The following is a 22,925-nucleotide window of genomic DNA, read 5'->3' as shown; positions in this document are numbered from 1 at the left end:
AACACCTAGAGGAACAAACTCCATCCAAACTAAGAAAGGAGAAGAAAGTCTAGCTCCTCTCATTAAGGCATGAGTAACTACATTGCCTTACCTCCTAGTATGAGAGAAGGAATAGTTCACAAGCGAACCGGCAATAGAGTAAATAATAACAACATTCAGAGTAAGAGCCTTGTAAACAATTTTAGAGTCTCCTTCAAATATAGAGTGGGTAATACCAATTTCTATCACAAATTGTATTTGTATTGCATCACTTAAATTCAGTTGTAATCCAAATTAAATAACTATACTTTTATATTGAATTAAAAAATTGATTTAATGTAAAAAATTACGCTAGTTTCTAACATGTGAAAAATTGATTTCACGACGGTTAGCCCAGTCGTATCGGATCAAACAACTATTAATTTTTTAACTATAGTTTCCATGTTATTAGTAAAATAATTTTTTAATTTACATTAATTAATATATATTTTTAATAATTTACATTATTAAAATATTTTATTAACTTACATTAATTATTAGTATTTATAATTTAGTAGTTATGAAAAAGTGATTTCAATCTTGAAAAGTGCCACTTATTAAACTGACAATTCGTACCTACATTGCCGCCATTTCTTGTTCAAAGGAGGAGATTTGTTGATTGGGTGAATCAAGTACTGAATTTACATAAGGGTCCACATTTGAATGAATTCAACCTTCACTTTGCTGTTTATGGTGATCATTTTAAAAGTGATATTGATAGTTGGATCAGCTTTGCATTTCAAAAGAGAGTTCAAAGGCTTCATTGGATTTTCACATGTAACTGGGCTTTAAACACTCTTACGCCTCCAATGCTTCGTAATTACAGACTTGATTCATTAACTGAACTTCGTCTCTGCTCTGTTGAGCTCACTGGAGAAGCTCTCGAATACATTTTATCTGCTTGCCCACTTCTTGAATCCTTATATGTATTTATGTCACATGTGATGAATTTCAAAATTTCTGGCCCATCACTCAAGCTAAAGCACTTATAGATATTTTCTTGCGTCTTGGAAAATCTTGATATGTATATAGAAAATCTTGTGACATTTTAATACATTGGAGCAATGCAAAATATTTCATTTAACTACGCACCCCAGCTCATTAAGGCATCTTTTGCTGGGCCTCATGCCTGCTATATCATCAAGAGTCTTTTTCAGCCTCCAAGCTATATCTTTCAGCTACAAACACTTGTATTGGACATAGGTACTGAGGTCAGTATGTAAATCCAATTTTTTGCTCCCCCACCCCCTCTCTTTATCTTTTGAAAGAAAGACAATAGAAACAAAAGACGAAAGCTTATCAATTTTTTGTTGTGATTTAACACGGTTTCCCAAATTTTGCAAGTTAAGGCATCTCAAGCAATTGGAATTGGTACTGAATTACCGTGTGTTCTGCCTCCTCCTTTGCACATCCCTACTACGTGCGGCGCCTTCATTAAATAAATTTACAATTATGGTAAATATTCTTACTTCAAAGCTATAGTTGTGGATTATAGAATATTGTTTCTTTTTGGGTGAATTTGACTTTACCACCCACCCTAAACTATTACTGATTTTGCAATGTTACCCTAAAATATTGATGTGTGCAATTCACACCCCATTTAAAGAAATTGTAGCAATGTACCCCAAAATGTGAAAAATGAATAAATTAACCTTAACACAAATAATGAGATGGTAGTTTGGTACACTTGGCATGTCAACAAAAAATAAGAAATTTTTTATTTTCTTAGTTTCTAATTAAATCTATTGTATATTTTCTTATTTTTTTAACATAAATGTCTAATATGGCATATGCCACATGTACTAAACCGCCTTGTCACCAAATGTATCAAGCATGGCCTTTGTATATTTTTTCCTGATTTAAGGGGTACTTCAGACAGTTCTTTGAAATTGGGTGTTAATTAAAAAATTGACTATCTAGGGGAGATTGAAAAAGGGGTGTTTGTTTTGGAAGGTAAAGTGTCTGTTTCCTTCATTACTATGCATTTTACATATTTGTTTTATGCTTAGTATAAAGCTTTCCTTTCCCACCAGTTATTTAGAGGTTGGTAGTTGGTCAAGTGCAGTGTACTATTCTTTTTCATGGTCTGAGTTTTTTTTTTTTTTTAATCTAATATCTTCTTTTACATTTTTTATGTCACTAAACAACATAACTGTTAGGATATGTGCCCTTTAAATCCTATTGTATGACATTATGTATGACATTATGTATGATTAATAAAGTTGTTTTATTATTATCTAAAATAATAGTAACATGAATATTTGGACATTATCATATAGTTCATGAGATGCATAGTATGTGATTTAGTCACAGGAGATATAAATCACAAGTTCTTTGTAAATTCAGAATTTTAGTTCGTAGTCGATGATGAAATTGGGCATTTCATCTGCGAAGACTATAACATATCAACTAAGATGTTTTGTCTTGATCATGAAAGTAGAGACTTCTAGTTGATATGTTTTAAATGTTAAGACATATTGAATTGGACCACTGTGAAATTTATTATTCTACTAACGATTGTCAAATGAATAATAAATCTCACGACTTCTATTTAAATGAACTCTCAATTCTAAGAGAATAATGAACCTGATCATGAAGTGTAGGTTGCTTTGATATATCAGGAGTGGGATCTAAAGTCACGATCAAAATCTCATTATGTTGGGCAGTTACATTTCATGTTGAAGAAACATATATTCTCAAGATGAAATTCATAATCTCTTAACGGATATATAAAATATTCCCTTGAGATAAGTTTAATGAATTTGGTTATTCAAAGTGTTAGACCTAACTACTTTAGTAAGAAGTTATTAAAGTATATATTTATGAAATTGGATTTCATAAATATATGATGAATAACTTAAAGGATTAAACCGAGTACTCAAGGATTAAGATGTAGTAATCTTCCAAGTGGCAATTAACATTTATGACTTTGTATTACTACGAATATTTAATAAAGGGGTTGAATGTATAATAAAGTCTTGGGATATAATTTATTAATAAGGCCTAGAGTATAATTATATTTATATAGTGTTATTAAATATAATTAATGGTAATTTTGGGCTTCTCAAGAGTTGATAGAAAGGCCCAAAACCCATTGGAGCTAGTGCCTTATTTGTCCCTTTTGGTCCTACTCCAAGCCATATATTAAAGCCCAATTGGAATGGTTCAAAAGGCTAACCCAATTAAATAATTAGTTATATATAAGGAGAGAAACATACAGAATTTTGTAATGTATGAAATTGGTGTGTATGTGAGTGTAAGCCACTCTCTTATTCTCCCTTGAACACATACGTATAAACTGATTGAGAGACTACACTTCTTGGGCATAAGTGAAATTGGAGTGAAGATTAAAAGTGTTCTCAAGTACTTCTAATATTTAGTTTTGAATTTCACCACACCAAGGTACGCTCTCTTATTCTTAAATTCTGAAATTTACATTGTACATGTTATCAATTGCGAATGAAGTAAATCCGTTAATTTTTCGTTGCGTATGTTTTGTATGCGATACAAACTATATTTTTCCTACAATTGGTATCAAAGCCAGGTCTTCAATTTTGAATTTATATAACATTTTTTGTAAATTTTGGAATCAAAGATAGTAATTTCATGATGTTAGAAGATTCTACAATCAATTTTCTGCATGGTTATTGAAACTATTGTTTGACAAAACTGATATTGATGTTATGATGTTGTTTAAGTTTGATATTAAGTATGTTAGATTGAACTTTAAGACTATAGCATCAATGAAATCAGTTTTGATCTCAATCTCATTCTGATGTGATCAAGAAACTATGTTTTGTTCAAGTGAAACGTCAAAAACAGTTACCAGAAAAATTTGAAAAAATTTCAGTTTCACATTTTTCGACCGATCAAGAGTTGGTCGAGTCATCCAAAAATTTCGAAATGAATTTGTTGAACATTTCAATTGATCGAGAAATACCTTCGACCGATCGAATGAACTGTTTTTTGAAATTGCACTAAGTGTTGAAACATAGATGAAGTGCAAGGCTATGTGTGATGAGATTACACATGTTTTCCAAATTAAAAACATTTCTTTTAAAATATCTAGTGAGAGAGAAATACAAGAGTTGAATCTCACGACCTTCATTATCAGTTCATAGTAGTGTAGGTAAGCACCTCGTCTTGGCATATATGCTTCACGATACCAAAGGAGGGTGTTTACTTCATAGTACTATAAGATTGAACTTACCTGTTTAAAGTAGTGTGAACAAGCACCTCGTCTTGGCATATATGCCTCGCGATCCCAAAGGAGGGTGTTTTGTTTCATGGTACTATAAGTTTAAATACTATAAGGGCGATGAAATGTGGCTATATATGATTCTAGATAATGGTGTACACTAGACTAAGTGTAATGTTAACCTCCCAAAGGAGCTATGTCATTATTTACTTAGAGGCTTAAGTTGATACGGCATATTATTAGTGTTTGATAAAAGCTATCATGATAGCATTAATAATGAGAATAGTTCTAAATCAATCATGATGTTTATAATATACTTGCTACCAAGGAATTATAAACATGAGATTGTATTGTCGTTGCATATTTTATATTATGGTTTTATTAAGGTTCCATTCTATATATTTATATGCTAAATTGATAATGTTCGGTTTACTTATTATTTTCATGTCTGTTATTTTTAGATTTAAATCATGGCATCTTTTAACTCACTTGTTGCTATTCTTAATCAAAACAAACTGACTGGATTCAACTATGTTCATTGGAAGAGAAACTTGGACATTGTTCTCATTGCTGAAGAGCACAAATTCGTGCTTTATGAACCTTGTCGTAACTTCCCATCATTAGATGCTCCTCTTGAGGAAAAATAGCAATATGATCATTAGCAAAAATCTAATAAGATGACCAAATGCTATATCCTAGCATCTATCTCAAATGTTCTACAGAATCAAATGTAGGATGTAGAACTAGCTTCGAACATAGTGCTAAGTCTGAAGGAAATGTTTGGTGAGTAAGGCCGTTCTGCTAGGCAAGAAACTATGAGACAAATTTATAATACCAAAATGGCTGAAGGTATTTCAGTAAGGGAGCATTGTCTTAGGATGATCTCTCATCCGAATACACTAGAGGTTTTAGGTGCTGATATTAATGGAGAATCCTAAGTGGATATGATACTTTAATTACTACCAGAATTATTCAAGGAATTCAGACTTAATTATAACATAAACAAAAAGATTTATACATTGTCTGAATTAATGAATGAATTGGTGGCGGCAGAAGACATTCTTGGTACATCCACTATTGATGTTAATATGGTTAAAGCTTCTTCTTCTCAACTTAAGTCGAAAGGCAAGGGTAAAAATAAAAAAAAGAAGGACTTCACCAAGTAAGATGGTAAACAAATTGCCTTAAGAGTTGCCAACAAGGGAAAGAAAAAGGACTACGCCAAAGGAAAGTGTTTCCATTGTGGCGAAAAAGGTCATTGGAAGAGGAATTGTCCAAAATTCAGAGCTGCCAAGAATAAGGGTATGAAAAGTTCATTCCTTCTTAAAACATGTTTGGTACAAAATCTCATAGATTCCTAGTGTGTGGATTCAGGTTGTACTAATCATATCTGCAATTCTTTGTAGGGGTTCCAGGAGACTAGAAAACTGAATGATGGAGAAATGTTTCTTACTTTGGCTGATGGGAGCAGAATTCTAGTTGTAGCTGTTGGAGTGTTTAATTTGTGTTTTGGTTCTAGAGTTTTAATATTAAAAGATTGTTTGTATGTACTTAATGCTTGTAGGAATTTAATTTTTGCAACTTATTTGGGTAGACATGGATATTATGTTATCTTGAAAGACAATATTGTAATAAAGAAGAATAAAGTGTTTATCTGTTCTAGCTATATTGTTAATGGTCTTTATATTCTAACTCTTGATAAGCATGCATTATACAATTCTGAATTAGATAATAATTCTCATGTAAAATCATTAAAAAGAAATTTTCCTTCTACTAATGAAGCATATCTTCGGCACTTGCGTTCGGGTCATATTAATTCAAACAGAATTCAAAGACTGATTAAAGATGGACTTTTAGAGCCATTGGACTTTGATGGATTTCCAGTTTGTGAGTCTTGTTTGGAGGGAAAAATGATCAAAAAACCTTTTAATGCAAAAGATAGAAGAGCCCAAGAGTTGCTTGAATTAGTTCATATGGATGTATGTGGTCCTATATCAACCCAAGTAAAAGGAAGTTATGAGTACTTCATCACTTTTAAGGATGATTACTCAAGATATAGTTATGTGTACCTAATGAGATGGAAGTCTGAAACCTTTGAAAAGTTCAAAGAGTTTAGGGTTGAAGTTGAGAATCAATTGGGTAAACGCATAAAGACTATTCAATCTGATCGAGGTGGCGAATACCTTCTTGGGGATTTCAAGGATTACTTAACTCAAAATGAGATTGTATCCAAATTGACTACACCTGGAACTCCTCAACAAAATGGTGTAGCAGAGAGAAGGAACATGACTCTTTTAAAAATGGTTAGGTCCATGATGAGTTATTCAATTTTACCAATTTCCTCTTGGGGATATGGATATGCACTAATAACTACAATTCATATTTTAAATTTAGTTTCATCAAAATCAGTTCCCAACAAGAAATGCTACTTATAGTTAACAAGAAATGGAAGTTGAATAGAGGAATACTTTGTCAATGACAAGGTTTTCGGGTAGTATTGGGACCATAGCAATGGTCATTGTTCAGGTTCTTGACTCTCTTTGCAAAATTCCAACATTTGCTTTTGCTTAATGCTTTTTAAGTGATTTACATGCTTTTGTATAGATTCCAATGACGGCATTATGGGTAATTTTGATGGATAAATCTGGACGGCGGCCACTTCTATTGGTAAGAAGGTTAAGAAATCTCTACTATGTAATGGAGTTGAATGAAAATAATTTTGAATCCCACTATATTCACAAGTTTCTGCCGCAGGAACATGCTTAGGTTGCTTACTTGTGGGATTGCCATTCTTCTTGCAGGTGTTTTCTACAAAAAAACCTTTTTTTCTTGAAAACTAGTTTCATCGGTTTTGTTGAATATTTCTTACTAGAATAAAGATTCAATTATGCAGGATCTTCAAACATGGACCAAGACAACACCAATTTTAACACTTGTTGGTGTATTGGTATTGCAATTATCCCAAGGACAGTTTTTTTTTTCTTATAAAACATCCGAAGAAAGAACAGCATGTGAAAAATGTTATTTTGCTTTTATCTCCAACTTTCTTCATTTTATCCATGGTCTTTCAGTACTTCTGAGTGTGGAAATCCTATTAAGTTTAAAAGCTCATAAAATTAATGTTGTTTAATACCATTACCATTGGTTGTACTTAACAAATTAGTAGCAATCTGGAAATAGTTTTTGTTGCTTTGAAAGCATGAGCATTTCAGAAGGTCTTACGTAAAGTTGTGGATTTTTATGATCTGATTTTGGTTATCTATTACAGCTCTCAATCTATATTCATGGTGCAATTGGCTTGAGGGTCACAATTCCAACATTGTACACTAGTTGATGTTAACTTTTGGTTTGAGCCAAATTCTTAGTGGTTTAAAGATTGGTTAAGTTGAATTTATCTGTTTGGTTCTGCAATCAGGTGTACACAGGATCTTTTTCACTAGGCATTGGAGGACTTCCTTGGGTTATAATGTCAGAGGTAGATTTTCCTTGTCATACTTGAAACACCATCTTTTATGATCAAAATAATTGCCATGAAGGCCTATGGTTGGCTGAAATAGAGTTGATTCTGTCTCAGATATTTCCCATAAACATGAAGCGCTCAGCTGGAAGCCTTGTTACATTGGTTAGCTGGTTAGGTTCTTGGATTGTATCATATGCTTTTAACTTTCTAATGGATTGGAGCTCAGCAGGTAATGCCACGCTAGTCTTATCTCTCAATATTGTTGTAATATTGGATGCAAACTGCAATATGAGCACTTTAGCTTTTAATTTATGTTTACCTTTTGTCAGGAACATTCTTCACATTCTCAAGCATATGTGGCTTAACTATTTTGTTCGTGGCAAAGTTGGTACCAGAGACCAAGGGGAGAACACTTAAAGAAATTCAAGCATCATTGAATCCATTTTCAGCAAAAAAATGAATTTTGCATGCCTCTACGACAACACCAATCCGTGTTTGAATAAGCAAAATAATTTCTAAAACATCAACTCCATAAAATTGTGGCACTGAGTGCTAGACTAATTGGTGACTGGTTGTCACAATAAGCAAGGTTTTTTCCAGAAGTCAAGATATCTTTGCAGCTTAGGGGGCTGTTTGGTAGTGTATTTTGAATAATAGTTTCAGTGTTTAAATAATATTACACGTATTTCTACATATTTTCAAAAAATACAAACAACGTTACTAAAACAACATTACCAAACGTGCCCTAGGGACACAATATATTCACAATAGGTGGTAAATTGATAATAGTTGGTAAATAAATGATGTCTTTGATGGTCCAGATTAGAACCACTAACAAATTGTCATCTATATTTTAATATGGTTACACATATAATTAATAAAATATAATACAATATATGATGCTTCTTTTGGGTGTTGAATATATGACATAATTAGGATTGATCTATCATCATCAAATTACTATCTTATCATTGTGCATCTCAACGGGCACATCTTGATGTTTTCAAAGAATATATCTAAGGAACAAAAAGTTAGAGTTTCATGCGTGCATGTATAACCTAGATGGAGATGCATAAAGAAATATAATAATGAATGAGAAATAAATTGATTGTATGGACATGTTTACAAAAAAATAAAGAGGAAATATTAGTATGAAATCTAGATATGATAAAGAAAATATAAGAATAATAACAATAATAATAATAATAATAATAATAATAATAATAATAATAATAATAATAATAATAATAATAATAATATAGGATAAGAGAAAATGAGAAAGATAAGTATAAACATCTAAACAAGTAAGCATCAAATTCCTTGCCCAATTTCTTCTCATGTTCTTTCTTTTCTATAGGATAAGAGAAAATGAGAAAGATAAGTATAAACATCTAAACAAGTAAGCATCAAATTCCTTGCCCAATTTCTTCTCATGTTCTTTCTTTTCTATTGGAGAATGTTTTTATGTGCCAAAGGCATAATAAGCCTATATATAGAAGAAGTCATGGATGACCTTCACATGAACATATATTTGACAAAATTGATATTGACACTAACTTGGAAGCTTTCCTAGGTGTTTTTGAAGTCAATATTGGATTATTCTTATAGTAAGTAATGATGGTTGTTTTTGCAAATTTATTTATATGCATGTGTGTTTTTCTATTACATTACATAAATAATATGCTGATTCGATTGCTTAAATTTTGTTGTATAGATGTTAAATATAGTAAAAATATGGCTTATTTAGTACTTGAATTAATATTTTATTTTTGTGAGATATATATTATTGCTAAATGGGTTTAGTTCATGCTACATATGACTTTACTTTTATATAAATTACATCAATTACTTACTTTTTTTTAACTACTATTTTCTTGAATTCACATTCTTATTAATGCATCTATTATAGATTAATCACATGCAAGAATTCACAGCAATCAGTTGTGATCTACTGTTAAATCTATATGGTTATTTGTTTAATATATTTAATAATTCAAAAAACTATAAGATCTTTTTATAAATTAATGAGTTTCTAATACCTAATTGCTTCGATATTCAGAAAGAATGATAGATCATAATAATATTTGGTAAACCTCATAATTTGGAAAGGAATTTATTCCAATTGTGAGTTAAGCATAATTTTTTTTTTAATATTCCAAAAGTAACAATCCTTTTGTAATGTAAAGAATAACTTATACACAGTGCATATTAAATATTCATTTTATCTTTTATTAATAATCTCAGTTGAAAATTTTTTTCATAATTTTTTTAATACTTATTTTAAAGAACTTTTATCTATCTCAATATTTAAAACTTTCAACATTGTCTTCCACACTTTACATTGGTTCTAAGGAATGATTTGTTATAATTTTGTGTTGTCTGTTCTTTAGTTTTCCCCTGTGCTCTATTGTATTACAATTTCATGTTGGAATGTCAGTTATTCCAAGTTTTCCCATAAAAAAAAAAAAAAAAAAAAAAAAAGCCTTTTAGATGGACCACCCACACTCTCAAGCCCAACTTTTAGATGGACCACCCAAGTTTCCTCACACCTCTAATCTCACAAGATGACATTAAATATTGACAATTTGACAATCCCTGCCTTCAATTTTTACTCGTGATTCTTCAACAACTTTATTCACAAGACCCAAATCAAACACTTCATGTGCGTGAGTGAGTGCTTATTTCACTCACGCCTTCAAAACTCCAACCAATTCCAAGCCCAAACACTTTAGCTCCGAATGTACCCAAATGTCTCCTGTCTTTATTAAAATCCCAGAATCCTCACCTCTAATCTCATAAGCTGACATTAAATTGGATTTCCAAATCAAATTTGAGCAAGCCCAGCCAGCGAGAGCATTAGCGTCTAAGCTTAGTGGAGATAATTAGTAATTAGTAATTGTTCCATGTGACTTGATGATAATTAGTAATTAGTCAGAAAACAAATGCTACCAGACTTCAATCAAGCATCTCATGTGCATCTCTCTCTCTTTCTCAGTTTGTTTTGCACTATCATTATTTTCAAACCAAATTTGATGTTTTCTAGAAGATGGAGCTTCAACATTGGCGGCATTGGCAGCACCTGTTGGTCTTTAATGAAGACGAGAGAAGTGGAGATCTTTGTTTTGGGTGTGCGGAACCAGTATTTGGTCCTAGCTACAATTGTAAAGAATGTAGAGAAGGGTGGTACGTTCATCATAAATCATGTGCTGAACTACCCCTTGGGTTGCACCATCCCTCACACCCAAATCATCCTCTTATTCTCTTCGACCCATATACATATCGTGATAACAACAGAGAAGAATATGACAAATTTAGCAATTGCAACGTCTGCGGAGAAAAGAATCATGAATACAAATATTGTTGTTACCGTTGCAACTTCAACATTCACATCAGATGTTCTTCTTTACCACTCACCATCCAAACTGCAGTCCATGACCACCAATTGACCCGCATTTGGAAGTTGATGAAGTTCACATGTGACTTCTGTGGCAAAGAAGGCAATCTGCCCTATTTTTGTGTTCAATGCGATTTCGCTATACATTCACGTTGTGCTGCTTGCCCACGTAGACTGAAAGTTTTCCGTCACAACCACCCTCTCCACCTCACCCCTTCTCTTGAAGTCCATCAATCCCACTCTCCAATTTGTCGACTCTGTGTTCGAAAAGTGGATACACTCTGGCTTTACTATTGCTCAAGATGCGATTTTGCTACCCACCTCTATTGTGCTATGCTCTCCTGGAATTGGGAGCACATAAATTTGCAGGAACTTGAAGAGGAGCAGTCCACCGAGTCAAAAGTTGAAGATCCAGAATTCTTTGACTCAGAAATTTGCAAAGTCATAAAAACTACTGTGGGAGAAGATGGAACTGAAACAGTCACAGAAATCAAACACTTCGGCCACCAACATGATTTGAAGCTTACTAATGAGATTCCAAAAAACAAAAAATGCAACGGGTGCGTACAATACATTCTCCCTCCATTTTACAGTTGTACCCGGTGTAACTTCTTTCTTCATAAATCTTGTTCTAAATTACCCAAAATAAAACAACACCCACTTCATTATCACCCTCTCACCCTCAATTATCAGCAAGCTTCTTTTTACTGTACTGCCTGTGGCCAGAGTTGCAATGGCTTAAAATACAACTGTCAGATATGCAAACGTAATTACAGTGTTCAATGTATTTTGTTATCAGACACCCTTACTCATGCTTGTCATGAGCATCGTCTTTACCTTTCCAAAACAAAATTTAAACAAAAGTGTAGCAGTTGTAATTCTGAAAGGCAAAATGTATTCTACTGTTCCACTTGTGAATTTGTTCTAGACTTTAACTGTGCTACACTACCACAAACCACATGGTACAACCAACATGAACATACCTTCACTCTCCGTTATAATCCCGAAGATGACTCCGGTGAATATTATTGTGAAATCTGTGAAGAAGAACGAGATCCCAAGCAATGGTTCTACTACTGTGCAGAGTGCAGCTTCCCTGCTCATCGAGACTGTATTCTTGGGAAAAATCCAAAGGTCAAGCAACACATATAATGGCCACCAGTTGGGAGGTGCTACACAGTAATTTGACTTTCACCCACACACAATGTAATTTCACCATTCGCAATAACTGTTTATAGAAAGACCACTGTTGTTATAATTTTTATGTATATTTTTTATTTAGGTTGAGCCTTTAATTCTTTATTTTAGAATCTATTGTATTATTATGGTTGTCTATTGGTGTAGTTTTGGGGAACTTTGTTTTTTAGATGAAGCTTATTAGGCTGTTTATTGGTTTTGTGGCTAATTTGAGTTGGTTGGGGGTTGAGACATTGATTGGCTGCTGATGATGTGACCATTTGGGTCTATGGGTGGTGTTTGGGCTATATCCTACCTATTTAACAAAAAATCTTAGTAACCTCAAGACTCAAGTTGCATCGATTACATGATATGCAAGCAGGTGAAGCTCAAAATTTTAAAAATTCAGTTTTTTTTTTTTGGGTGAATTTGCATATTATTTGTTACAACCATAGTTATTTGGTATATCTAAATTACAAATTCTCTTAAGATATACGAAATTTCTTTGAAGTAATAGTTAATATAAATGTGAAGTTGGACTTTTCTTCTAGCGTCTATTATTTTACTTAAATAATACCAAAGTGCTAAAAATATCAACTTTACTGCATTCTAAGTACAGAAAAATCATCTTAAATGAAGGGGAAAGTTGTGGTCATCAAAATAGCCCCTGAAATAAGAAAACAATTTTCAAAGTTACTTGTGAATTGGACAACTGTTTATGTGATATGATTTACTATTTCATTCATTCATTTTCTCTATATGATTTAAATTCTACTAAAGTATATTTAAATGGGCACAAAAAGGCCATTCCAAAAGGGATGTTTTGGAGGCGTTCTCTTAATATCACTGACATTCTCCACCTTGAAGCTTAAAACTTGCTCGCTGTTCTTGTTCACCTACCAGATCATCATGGGAGAAAACCTCCTGGGGGGGAGGGGAGGTGAGTGTTTATAGCTAAATCCAAAACCTATGCAATTTATATATTTTATTTCAGATTTACAATTATAATTTTGGATCCCATGCGAGTGGAATGATTAACGAAATAAACTTTGGCATGCTTGGAAAACCTGCAATCTAACAATAATTTGTTTTTATGGTAGACTGGAAAAGATATTGCCACACAATACGTTCAAGGTGGGGCTTTGGGATGGCTCCTATAAGGTGACCATGTTACCTTTGGATCTTACTACTACTTTTTGCCCATAATGATACTGTTTCCTATAGATGCATATTGATAAAAACAGAAAATTCTTGCAACAGCCAAGTAGACAACCAAAACGAGGCAAGTAATTGTCTATGGGTGCTTGAAACATTTTTTAGTGAATAGTATTAGTGTGTTAATTCATTGAGCGATATGTATATGGTCTAGAATTGTTATATTGAAAATGGGTGGCAAATAAGAATGAAGCTTATGAGTTTATGCAGCTCATTCATGACAGTTCTGTATTTGAGAGAAAAAGAGGAATCCCAAGAACAAGTGTAAGGCATCTTGGTAACGAAAATGGACCAATGCACTGGGTGAACTTCTGAAGTTATGTTTAGAGATTAGATGTGAACATGGTTAGGCTTACTAGTCAAGAATTTTATGTTTAATTGGTGGCAAAAGAACACTAAGAGCGTTAACCAAGTTTGGCCTGGAAGAAGAAAATATAGAAATGAAATACAGAGGATTTGTTAAATACAGCTAAGGTTTTGTCTTTCATAACTCTAAGCATTTTCCATTTCTTAGATCCTATAAGTGGATATCAGCTTTAGTACAGGTTTCCATTTCTGATTTACTTGAGATGCTTGATCTTTGTAATTATCGTTAATAGTTGTTGGTATATCTCTTGTATACTTCTGATGTACAAGGGTTGCACACCACTGTTTTTTGATGAATTATTTCTGGACATTCACCGCCTCTAGTGCTTTTTGCTTTTATGATTTGTTTTCATTCTATTTTAACCTATCCATAGGGTCTCCTGCCAGTTGAAGGGAGTCGTACATTTATCGAACATATCAAAGTAAAATAAAACTGTTTCTAAAGTACTTGACCTTTTTACTATTACAAGGATAGTGTTTTGGTACATGGGAATGAGGTATTTGAGAATGGGAAGTGATGATGACAGTGACAGTACTGGAACTAGTAATGTTAACAGTGGAGTCTAGAAAATCTTGGGGAAAGTTAAAATTTCTGCAAAGTTTCACTTTTATCTGGAAAATATTGCATAATGCTATACCAGTTAAGGCAGTCTAATTAGATAGAAAGCTTAGCTGTGATGCTGATTGTAACCTTTGTCAAAGAGAAACTAAAATAATGGACATCCTATTTGTGTTCTACACCTTTTCCAGAGCTATCTGGTTTGTGTCAGATTTATCCATAAAGAGAGCAAAGTTTCAGCCTAATTCACTAAAATGAACTTTTAAAAAAGCTCGTCCAACAGATTTGATATAGAAACCTTTAACTTCATTTCCCAAACTCTACTTACCACTCTCTAGGCCATATGGCTTCACAGAAATCAAGTGCTAATGCCTATAATGCTCTCCTTATGTCTAAGGCTTTGGTTTGCATGTATCAACAAGCTTATGCAGATAATCAATAGGAACAAGTTAACAGAAGAAACTCAATCTTCATAAGAAAAGGTAGGCCCATCAAGGATTGACAAATTATTTCAATCCTAGATGGAATTTGGAAGAGAGATACCAAATGGAGTGGCATGCTTTTTTTGCAAAGTCTAGAAAAGGAAGAAGACTCTTTGTTGGATATTTTAACATCTCATGCTTCAATAGTAAGGTGGCCAGATATAATGCAGCATGAAAAGCAAATTTTCAAAACTCAAATATAGAACTAGATTTACAAATAATGACTCTTGATATCAGGTCCATTACTAGATAATTTGGATAATGGCTCTCAAAAAAGATTGAGGGTTTAAGTTGGGAATTAAGTTTCTATAATTTCTCCATGTATTTATACCACTCCTTTCTCCACTAGCAAATTTGAGGTGAAAGTGTTCTTAGAATCTATGTTAAAACCATGTTGTATCTCATGTTCTCTAAACTTATTTTTGAGTTGGGTATTTTAATTATTAAAACATTTAGCTTGATACTTCGAAAGATATTATGATTTCCTGTCCTGATCCCTGTAGATTGGGTCTTTCAAGTGTGGTACATCTTCTCTGTTTGATACTCTCAGTTAGCCACTATATAATGTACTTGTTTAGAGGTATTCGTTTCTTCTTTTTCTTCTTTAGTTCTATTCTTTTTGATAAATTGTTATGTAATTTAATTAATTTCAAAATGGGAATGGAGTGTTATAACATTCTTGTTTTTCTATCGTTCTCTTTATCATTTGTTCAATATGTTTCACTTAGTCTTAGTAATGCATTTACGAGTGTGTTTAATTTTCTCAGGACGATTGACTTAATGCCTTGTATTCTTTTTTTTTTTTTATATAAGTAATGAAAAATATATGTATAAGAGAAAAACACAACCTCGTAGATAGGAAATGTACTAAAGAGGCAAAAACATCAGGAAACCAAATTACAATGATCAAGCAAAACAGGAAGGGAAAGACAAGAAAAAGATGGTAAAACTAAACACCATTCGAGGAGAGTAAAAAAGAAAAAAAGACTTAAACTCAAGAATGGACTGCTCGCGACCCTCAAAACTTCTAGAATTCCGTTCCCGCTAGATAAACCACATCAAACAGTGCGGCACCATCCTCCAAATCACTATATTGTGATGACGCCTGAAATTGCAAGCCCAACAATCCAACAGATCCACTACCTTTTGCGGCATCACCCAACAAATACCAAACAAGCAAAAGACCATACTCCACATCTTATAAGCTATAGGACAGTGAAGGAGGAGATGATCTACAGATTTCCCACACCTTTTGCACATATAACACCACTCAAGAACAACAAAGTGCCTTTTCCGAAGATTATCAATAGTAAGAATCTTGCCTAGAGCAGCAGTCCAAGAGAAAAAAGCAACTCGGGGGGAACATTCGATTGCCATATTATTTTCCCAGGGAAGGGAGTGGCAGTGGGGGGGGGGGGGGGGAAAGGGAGTGATAATACCCACTCACCTCGAAACCCCGCCTGTTGGCTAGCATCCAACAAAGCTTGTCAAAACCTACACCCCGCACCTTTGTGGAATAGATCAAAGCCATACACAAATCCAATGAGTGTGACTCTTGATCATTCACTAAACGATGAAAATGTAGGTTCCAAAAAATTCTCCCATTTGCATAGCACATAACCTCAGAGACCGAAGCATCCCTTGTCCTACTAATATTGTATAAATCTGGAAACGCCTCCTTAAGAAGACTATCCCCACACCACACATCAATCCAAAACTTCACACGAGTACCATCACCCACATCATACTGAAGGAACTTGGAAAAATTTAGCCAACCACTTCTAACGAACTTCCACATACAAATGCCATAAGCCCCTGACACAGATTTTGTACACCAACCACCCCAGTCATTCCCATACTTCGCCCCAATGACCCTTCTCCAAAGGGCATCATTCTCTCCACCATCTATCTGTATCACGACAAAATATGCAACAAATGAATCATGGCCACTGAAAACAGATGATTATTTCCTGTAAGCATTATTATTTTTCCTTCTACCTTTAGTTGACCAAGCAAAATTTATTGAAATTTACTGCCATTAATAATCAAGGCCCGTGCTTGTCCAATGCTTGCTAGAAGGTATGCAGACAGGGCAAATGCTTATTGGACTGGCTTTTTCACTAGTCGCCCAGCTAGCCTTGAAGCAATATGTTCAAACTCTGCCTTGGTGGTTATGTTGAATTGGAATAGATAGGGAATAGCTATTTCCTCCATTCCTCTACATTCTCTCTCTCTCTCTCTCTCTCTCTCTCTCTCTCTCTCTCTCTCTCTCTCTCTCTCTCTCTCTCTCTCTCTCTCTCTCACCAAGGACCCAATTTATGTTTTCTGATTCTGTTGCCAACATGTATCATGTTCAAACATGATCCTATACAAGAAAAACCAAAAATACATGCAAAATAATTTTCATAGGAGGATTTATCTTTAAATAATATGAAGAAAAAAATAAAGATAAAATGCATTGAATGAGATCCTAAGAAATAGGTTTGTTAATCATTTCAAATTATACTCATCATTTACGGAAAAAAAAATACATCATATTATTTACATTAAAAAAATAATGCATATTAATTTCAAAGTTCTTTACAAGATGTGAACTGCTAAGGTATTGCAATAATAAGTAACATTGATACAACAATAGGTTGATATTACATTTTGTGTGTACTTTATGAAAGGAATGTCAAATCACAAGCAAAATCATTTTGGTGTGCAAAATGTGAAACAAAAATAAATCTTTCTATCCCAAAATTAGAGGTACTCACATTAACTACATACTCTCCAAATATTTATATACTACTATATATATACAATTGCAAACTACTTCAGATACACGATTCAAATTGAAGTTTTTGATGCAACTAACAAAACAAATTTTGTGATATTTGATCGAGATGCCGAGAAAATCCTAAATGAATCTACAAGAGATCTTGCTGAAAAATAAACTGAGGTATTACTTATTTAAATTATTGTAAAAATATTGATATTAGAGAACGAATCCCATGTGGTTTGAAAAAAAAATTAGGAAAAAAATGGATTTCTCTACTTCATTTGAATGAATTCAATCTAAAGGATGGTTTTGAAAATTATATAGTTACTAAGATTTTTGATGCACCTTCAAATGATAAAAAGGTATGGAAGAAAAAAAAAATACACAATTCAATATGCTATATTAATTCTTTTTGCTACACTATTCCAAAATTAACAAATATATATATATATATATATATATATATATATATATATATATATATATATATTTACAAAAAACTGTAACATCATTGAAATTTAATATAAAAGCAAATACCATGAAAAATCTTAACGACAAAGTTCAAACTTTGTAAGATCCAATTAAGAGTCTCTCGATGCAAATTCATTAGTGATTAACACAAATGTTGCAACAAAAGGAAAAAAATGATGAAAGTCCAAAAATTGAACAAATATGGAGGAACTAAACTTCAAACGTTGAAGATGGAAAAACTGATAATGACAACAAGCATCACCATAACGCAATAACAAAGATTGAAGAAACAAAAAAAAAAAGATTTCGTAATGATGTTTTTTATTACATCATATAATAAAAATTAGTAATATAGAATTAATTAATATGCTTTTATCAACTTTTATTATGCAATATTAGTCCAAGTTGTTTTAATTATTGCTCATTACTTGAACAAAATAATTATAATAGATATATGTGTGCAATTTATAATTATTATTTTTTATGATGAACTCATTATTAACAAAGTTTTATAATAAATATGCTATAATATATGTATCATATTTTTCAAAAACAAATTTACATAAAACATTATAACAGTATCCGTGCATCGCATGGAAAACTTACTAGTTTATTATAATACTTAGATTATTTAACCCATGCATATTGGCTGGATTACATGTAGAAAGTGCTACAGCGATTTAACTTATTTTTCATGGGGCAACTACCAACTAGATGGCATATTGCCTAGTGTTAGATTCATATTTTGGGTGATGATACCATTGGTTTTTATACTTTTTGTTAGTATTGATTGTTTATATTCTCTCTTTGACTTCTTGTCTTTGAACAACCATGTGATGTTAACCTTTTCCTTGTGCAGTTCAAAGACTTAGGCTAGCCTACGAAAGAGAAAGTGGAGGTAAAAAATTCTAAACGTAGACATAAATGCCTCGAGGAGGTTGAATTAATTGGCTTTGTTGGGTGTGGAGTTGATCTGCTGATGGCGGCATACATATTGAGTCATAATGTGTCACTTGAAAAGATAATTATCGATCCCCACCATCCATATAGATGGACGCCTAAGAATTCTGACAAGCAAGTCTAGAAGTCGTGCCAGGCAGCACCTTGAAACAAGATTACCTCTAGGAACACGATTAGCGGTACTATAAAATTATCAACTTCTGATGGTAAGGTGGGGGTGGAGCTTCTGAAATATGCTTGGATTTTTGACATCTTCAAACGGTGAGGAGACAATGAGAAAACCTCATATTAATTTTGAATTTGAGATGTATGTGTAATTTAATATGTTGTTAAGCATTATAATATAAGCATTATGTTGAATCCAAACTGACCCTTAGTTCTCGGAAACCCGAGCAGAACCTGTTAGGTTGGGTTGCCTGCAATTTGTTATTGAGGTCCTCGTGTGTGTGTTTTAAATTTATGAAGGGACTTGCTTTCTTTTCTTTTTGAATGTTAGTTGCATGGTTTCTTACAAACTATTCTCTTTCTCTGAAAAAAGGTTGTGGCATGGGATAATCTCTACTCTTAATTTGAACTCGTAAATGGAATAGTTGTATTATTATTTCTAATTTTCTGTAGTATCCATGAATAATATTTTGTGTCCCTATCAAAGCATGACTCTCATGTTAGTTTCCACTTATTAAAACGCCACATTTTGTTCCACTAGATGTAGAGATATAGTTGCGTGTTGAAAAAATTTAGTCTAAGGTGTAATTAATGCAAAGGCGCAATGAAACCATAATCTTACTTGAGAATTGTGTTTTCTTGCTCGTTTGTAAAATTGTGAGATAAATTGATTTCTTGTTTCTCTTTGTACCGGAAAAAATATGAAACTCTACTTTTTTATGGTTTATTTGTTTCATTTTGCCTTTATTTTATTTTTGAATGCACCAAAAAATCTAGAAACAAGTTATGATTTTGGGGATCCCCATTGAGGACTTCAGAACCTGCTGAGTTTTGACAACTTTATTTTATCTTATAGTGCCTAGGGTAGACTTAGCCATCCCACTTTGATGGCTTTTCCCTTAATTAGCAGGTTATATATTCTTACGTAGGTTAACAAGATATATAAATTGTGAAGAAGATAGGCCCATGAACAATTTTTTTTAATTTAATGTTTGTGTTAGCGTGTAATGTATACATGCAATAAGGTCCAGTTGATGATTTGGATATGGGTCAAGCACTATCAGCACTCTGACCTTATGGTAAGGTTGACCTGTTTGGTTTTCTTTCCCTTGATATGGTGGCAGTAACTAGTAGGTTGGCCAGAAAATTTCTCTGTTGAACCTATCTCTTCATAACAATATGAGATTTTCTTTTAACTGACAGTAGAAGATGCTTTTGCTGTACTAAAGAACTGTCCATTTGGAAGGAATGGTGGAAAACTGTTTTTGGTTTTAACTGCCATCCATCTTGCGTAAATCTGGATTATTGTGGAATGCAGGAATTGAAATGGGAATGTTTTATCCCACTTGCACAGAATGTGGTATGTTGGGGTTAGGCCTTTGCAGCTCATATACATTGCTCATGTAGTCAATAAAACCCATATGGAAGTTTCAATTTGAAATCCTCATAAATTTATTATGATGGCTTCTTGTTGTCAGAAAACCTCAACAATCTTAATCATTTTCTTTTTATGTTACTTTTTATGCTTGAAAAGAAAATGTATGATGCACCCCAAGTGTTTTTGAATTGAAGTGTATACCATTTTGGATTTGCACCTAAGAGGGATGTGTTAAGACAGGCTTGCAGTTTAGTGTGCAAGGAAATCGGGTACTTTGGTTTCAAAACATTCCACTCCCCCAATGGGCCCCCGAGCCCACATGGGGGCCCAATTTTTGTAGGCAAGAAGTGGGCATAAGGCAGTATTGTTGATGCTCTAGCTGGACTTCTTTATTCTGTCTGTGTTGCTTTTGATGTGGTTAGCTTTTTGTTATGTGCTACAGTGATTTCTTTCACTTCTTTAAAATGGGACAACTAGATGGTCTATTCCCTATTACAAATCACTTTTTCATATTAGGTTCATATTTTAAAGTGAGAGCACTGTTGCCTTTTTTGCTTATTATGAGTACTGACGGCTTATATTCTCTCTTTAACTTCCAGTCTTTGAATAACCATGGGGTGCTAACCTTTTTTCTTGTGCAGTTCTTTGACTTGGACAAGCGTATGAAAGATAAAATGGAGATAAAAAAGTCTAAATGTAAACATAAATGCCTCAAGGTGGTTAAATTAACTGGCTTTGTTGGGTGTGGAGTTGATCTGGAGATTGCAAGGTACATATTGAGTCATACTTTGTCACTTGAAAAGATAATTATCAATCCCCGCCATCGATTTATAGTGACAATTGAGGATGCTGATGAGCTTCTAAAGGCAAGAAGTCGTGCTAGGCAACACCTTGAACATAGATTACCTCCGGGAACACAATTAGTGGTACTCTAAATATGATCAATTTCTGATGGTGAGGCTGGTATGGTGCTTCTGAAGTGCGCTTCGTTTTTTGGTAGTAGCAATGGATTTTGATTCGTATCACGTGTATTCTTCTGAAGAGCGCTTCAGTATTTTTTTATATTATTTGGTTTTTATTTATTGTTATAATTTGAGCTTCTTTCTTGTTTCTTCTACTTTTATTTTTATTTTTGTTTTTTCCACAATTGGGCAGAGAACAATTTTTGTGTTAAAAAATATTATTTGCCCTGATGGATGTTGAAACCCTTTTTCTTCCCCAAGGTCCCCAAACATTGTTGAACATTATTCTAGCCGTACCTCCCCAATCCCAACAATCATCTTTCTGTTCAAGATTTTTAAATTTGGAATTCTTCTCCCTCTAGTTTGTTCCCTTTATTATAGTAAGACTTATCCCAACCCGTTCTTATATCTATCCCTTTAACTTCTATTTTTATCCCTTTAACTTTTATTTTGGCCATATGTTATGTCAGCAATTTCCATCAAAAAAGTAACACTAGGGAGTAAATTGACATTGCACTGCAAGGTTAGGGACCAAACTGGCACAATTAAAAGATTAGAAATCAAATTAAAATATGGTGTAAAGGATAAGAACGAAACGCATAACATACCTTAGAAAATATAAAAACTATAAAAAAAAAAGTTTTTTTTAATAATATTTTCCAATAAAGAGTTTCTAAAAATGTTTTTTAAACTAATACTCTTAAGGTATTTGTTAACTTTTTTCAATCTATATATGATCAATCTGTATATGAGTAGTTGCAGGCTGTAATTTACCTTTCACAAATCCCTAAGAAATATTTTGATTTTATACCTTTCAGGATGCGGTACTCTTATTCTATACACCATGTGTAACAGGGTTATTTCCCTTTTGCACTTTCTTTCATGAATGAAATCCATTACTTATTAAAAAAAAAACAAGTTTATTACTACATTGAAGAGAACAAAATGCGGCATTTGAAATTAACAACAAACATAATTTAACTAACTCTCATGCAATGGTTAGTCAAAACTGAGATATGAGTCAAGTTTTGTTATGGACATGAAACGTTAGATGTGGAAACTTTAGAACATTTAGAAGTAAGAGTACAAAATTTTCACATCAAGTGTAGAAATTTAAGATCATACATGTACCACTACCTGTAATAGAAAAGGTCAAAATAAAAATAAAAGAAAGAAAGTACTTTCTAATTTCTCATCCTTTATTGTTACCTAACCCACTATGCCAAATTTGGAAGAGAACTTGTTCCTCTAGTAGAAAGGAGGCTTGTTGAAGAATCAACCACTAAACTACTCCACTGTTTTTGTTACAATAAGAAGCTAAAAATTATTTATTCTCAAAAGGTTTTGATATTTTTCA

At 33.0% G+C, this 22,925-nt stretch overlaps 1 protein-coding gene and 1 pseudogene across 1 annotated transcript; both read left to right on the top strand.

The window, feature by feature from the left end:
• Positions 1–596: 596 nt before the first annotated feature.
• On the top strand, positions 597–21,707 carry LOC142628509 (uncharacterized; annotated as a pseudogene).
• Positions 7,586–8,259, top strand: LOC142627523 (sugar transporter ERD6-like 5). Its single transcript, XM_075801399.1, has 3 exons — positions 7,586–7,691; positions 7,791–7,905; positions 8,006–8,259. Exons 1-3 carry the CDS (start codon positions 7,683–7,685, stop codon positions 8,134–8,136), a joined length of 255 nt encoding a protein of 84 aa, XP_075657514.1. The 5' UTR covers positions 7,586–7,682; the 3' UTR covers positions 8,137–8,259.
• Positions 21,708–22,925: the final 1,218 nt, after the last annotated feature.

Source organism: Castanea sativa, chromosome 3 (genome assembly GCF_040712315.1).
Source record: "Castanea sativa cultivar Marrone di Chiusa Pesio chromosome 3, ASM4071231v1".
NCBI lineage: Eukaryota > Viridiplantae > Streptophyta > Magnoliopsida > Fagales > Fagaceae > Castanea > Castanea sativa.
Note: the sequence above shows the minus strand (reverse complement) of the source record. Positions and strands in the feature narration are given on the sequence as shown.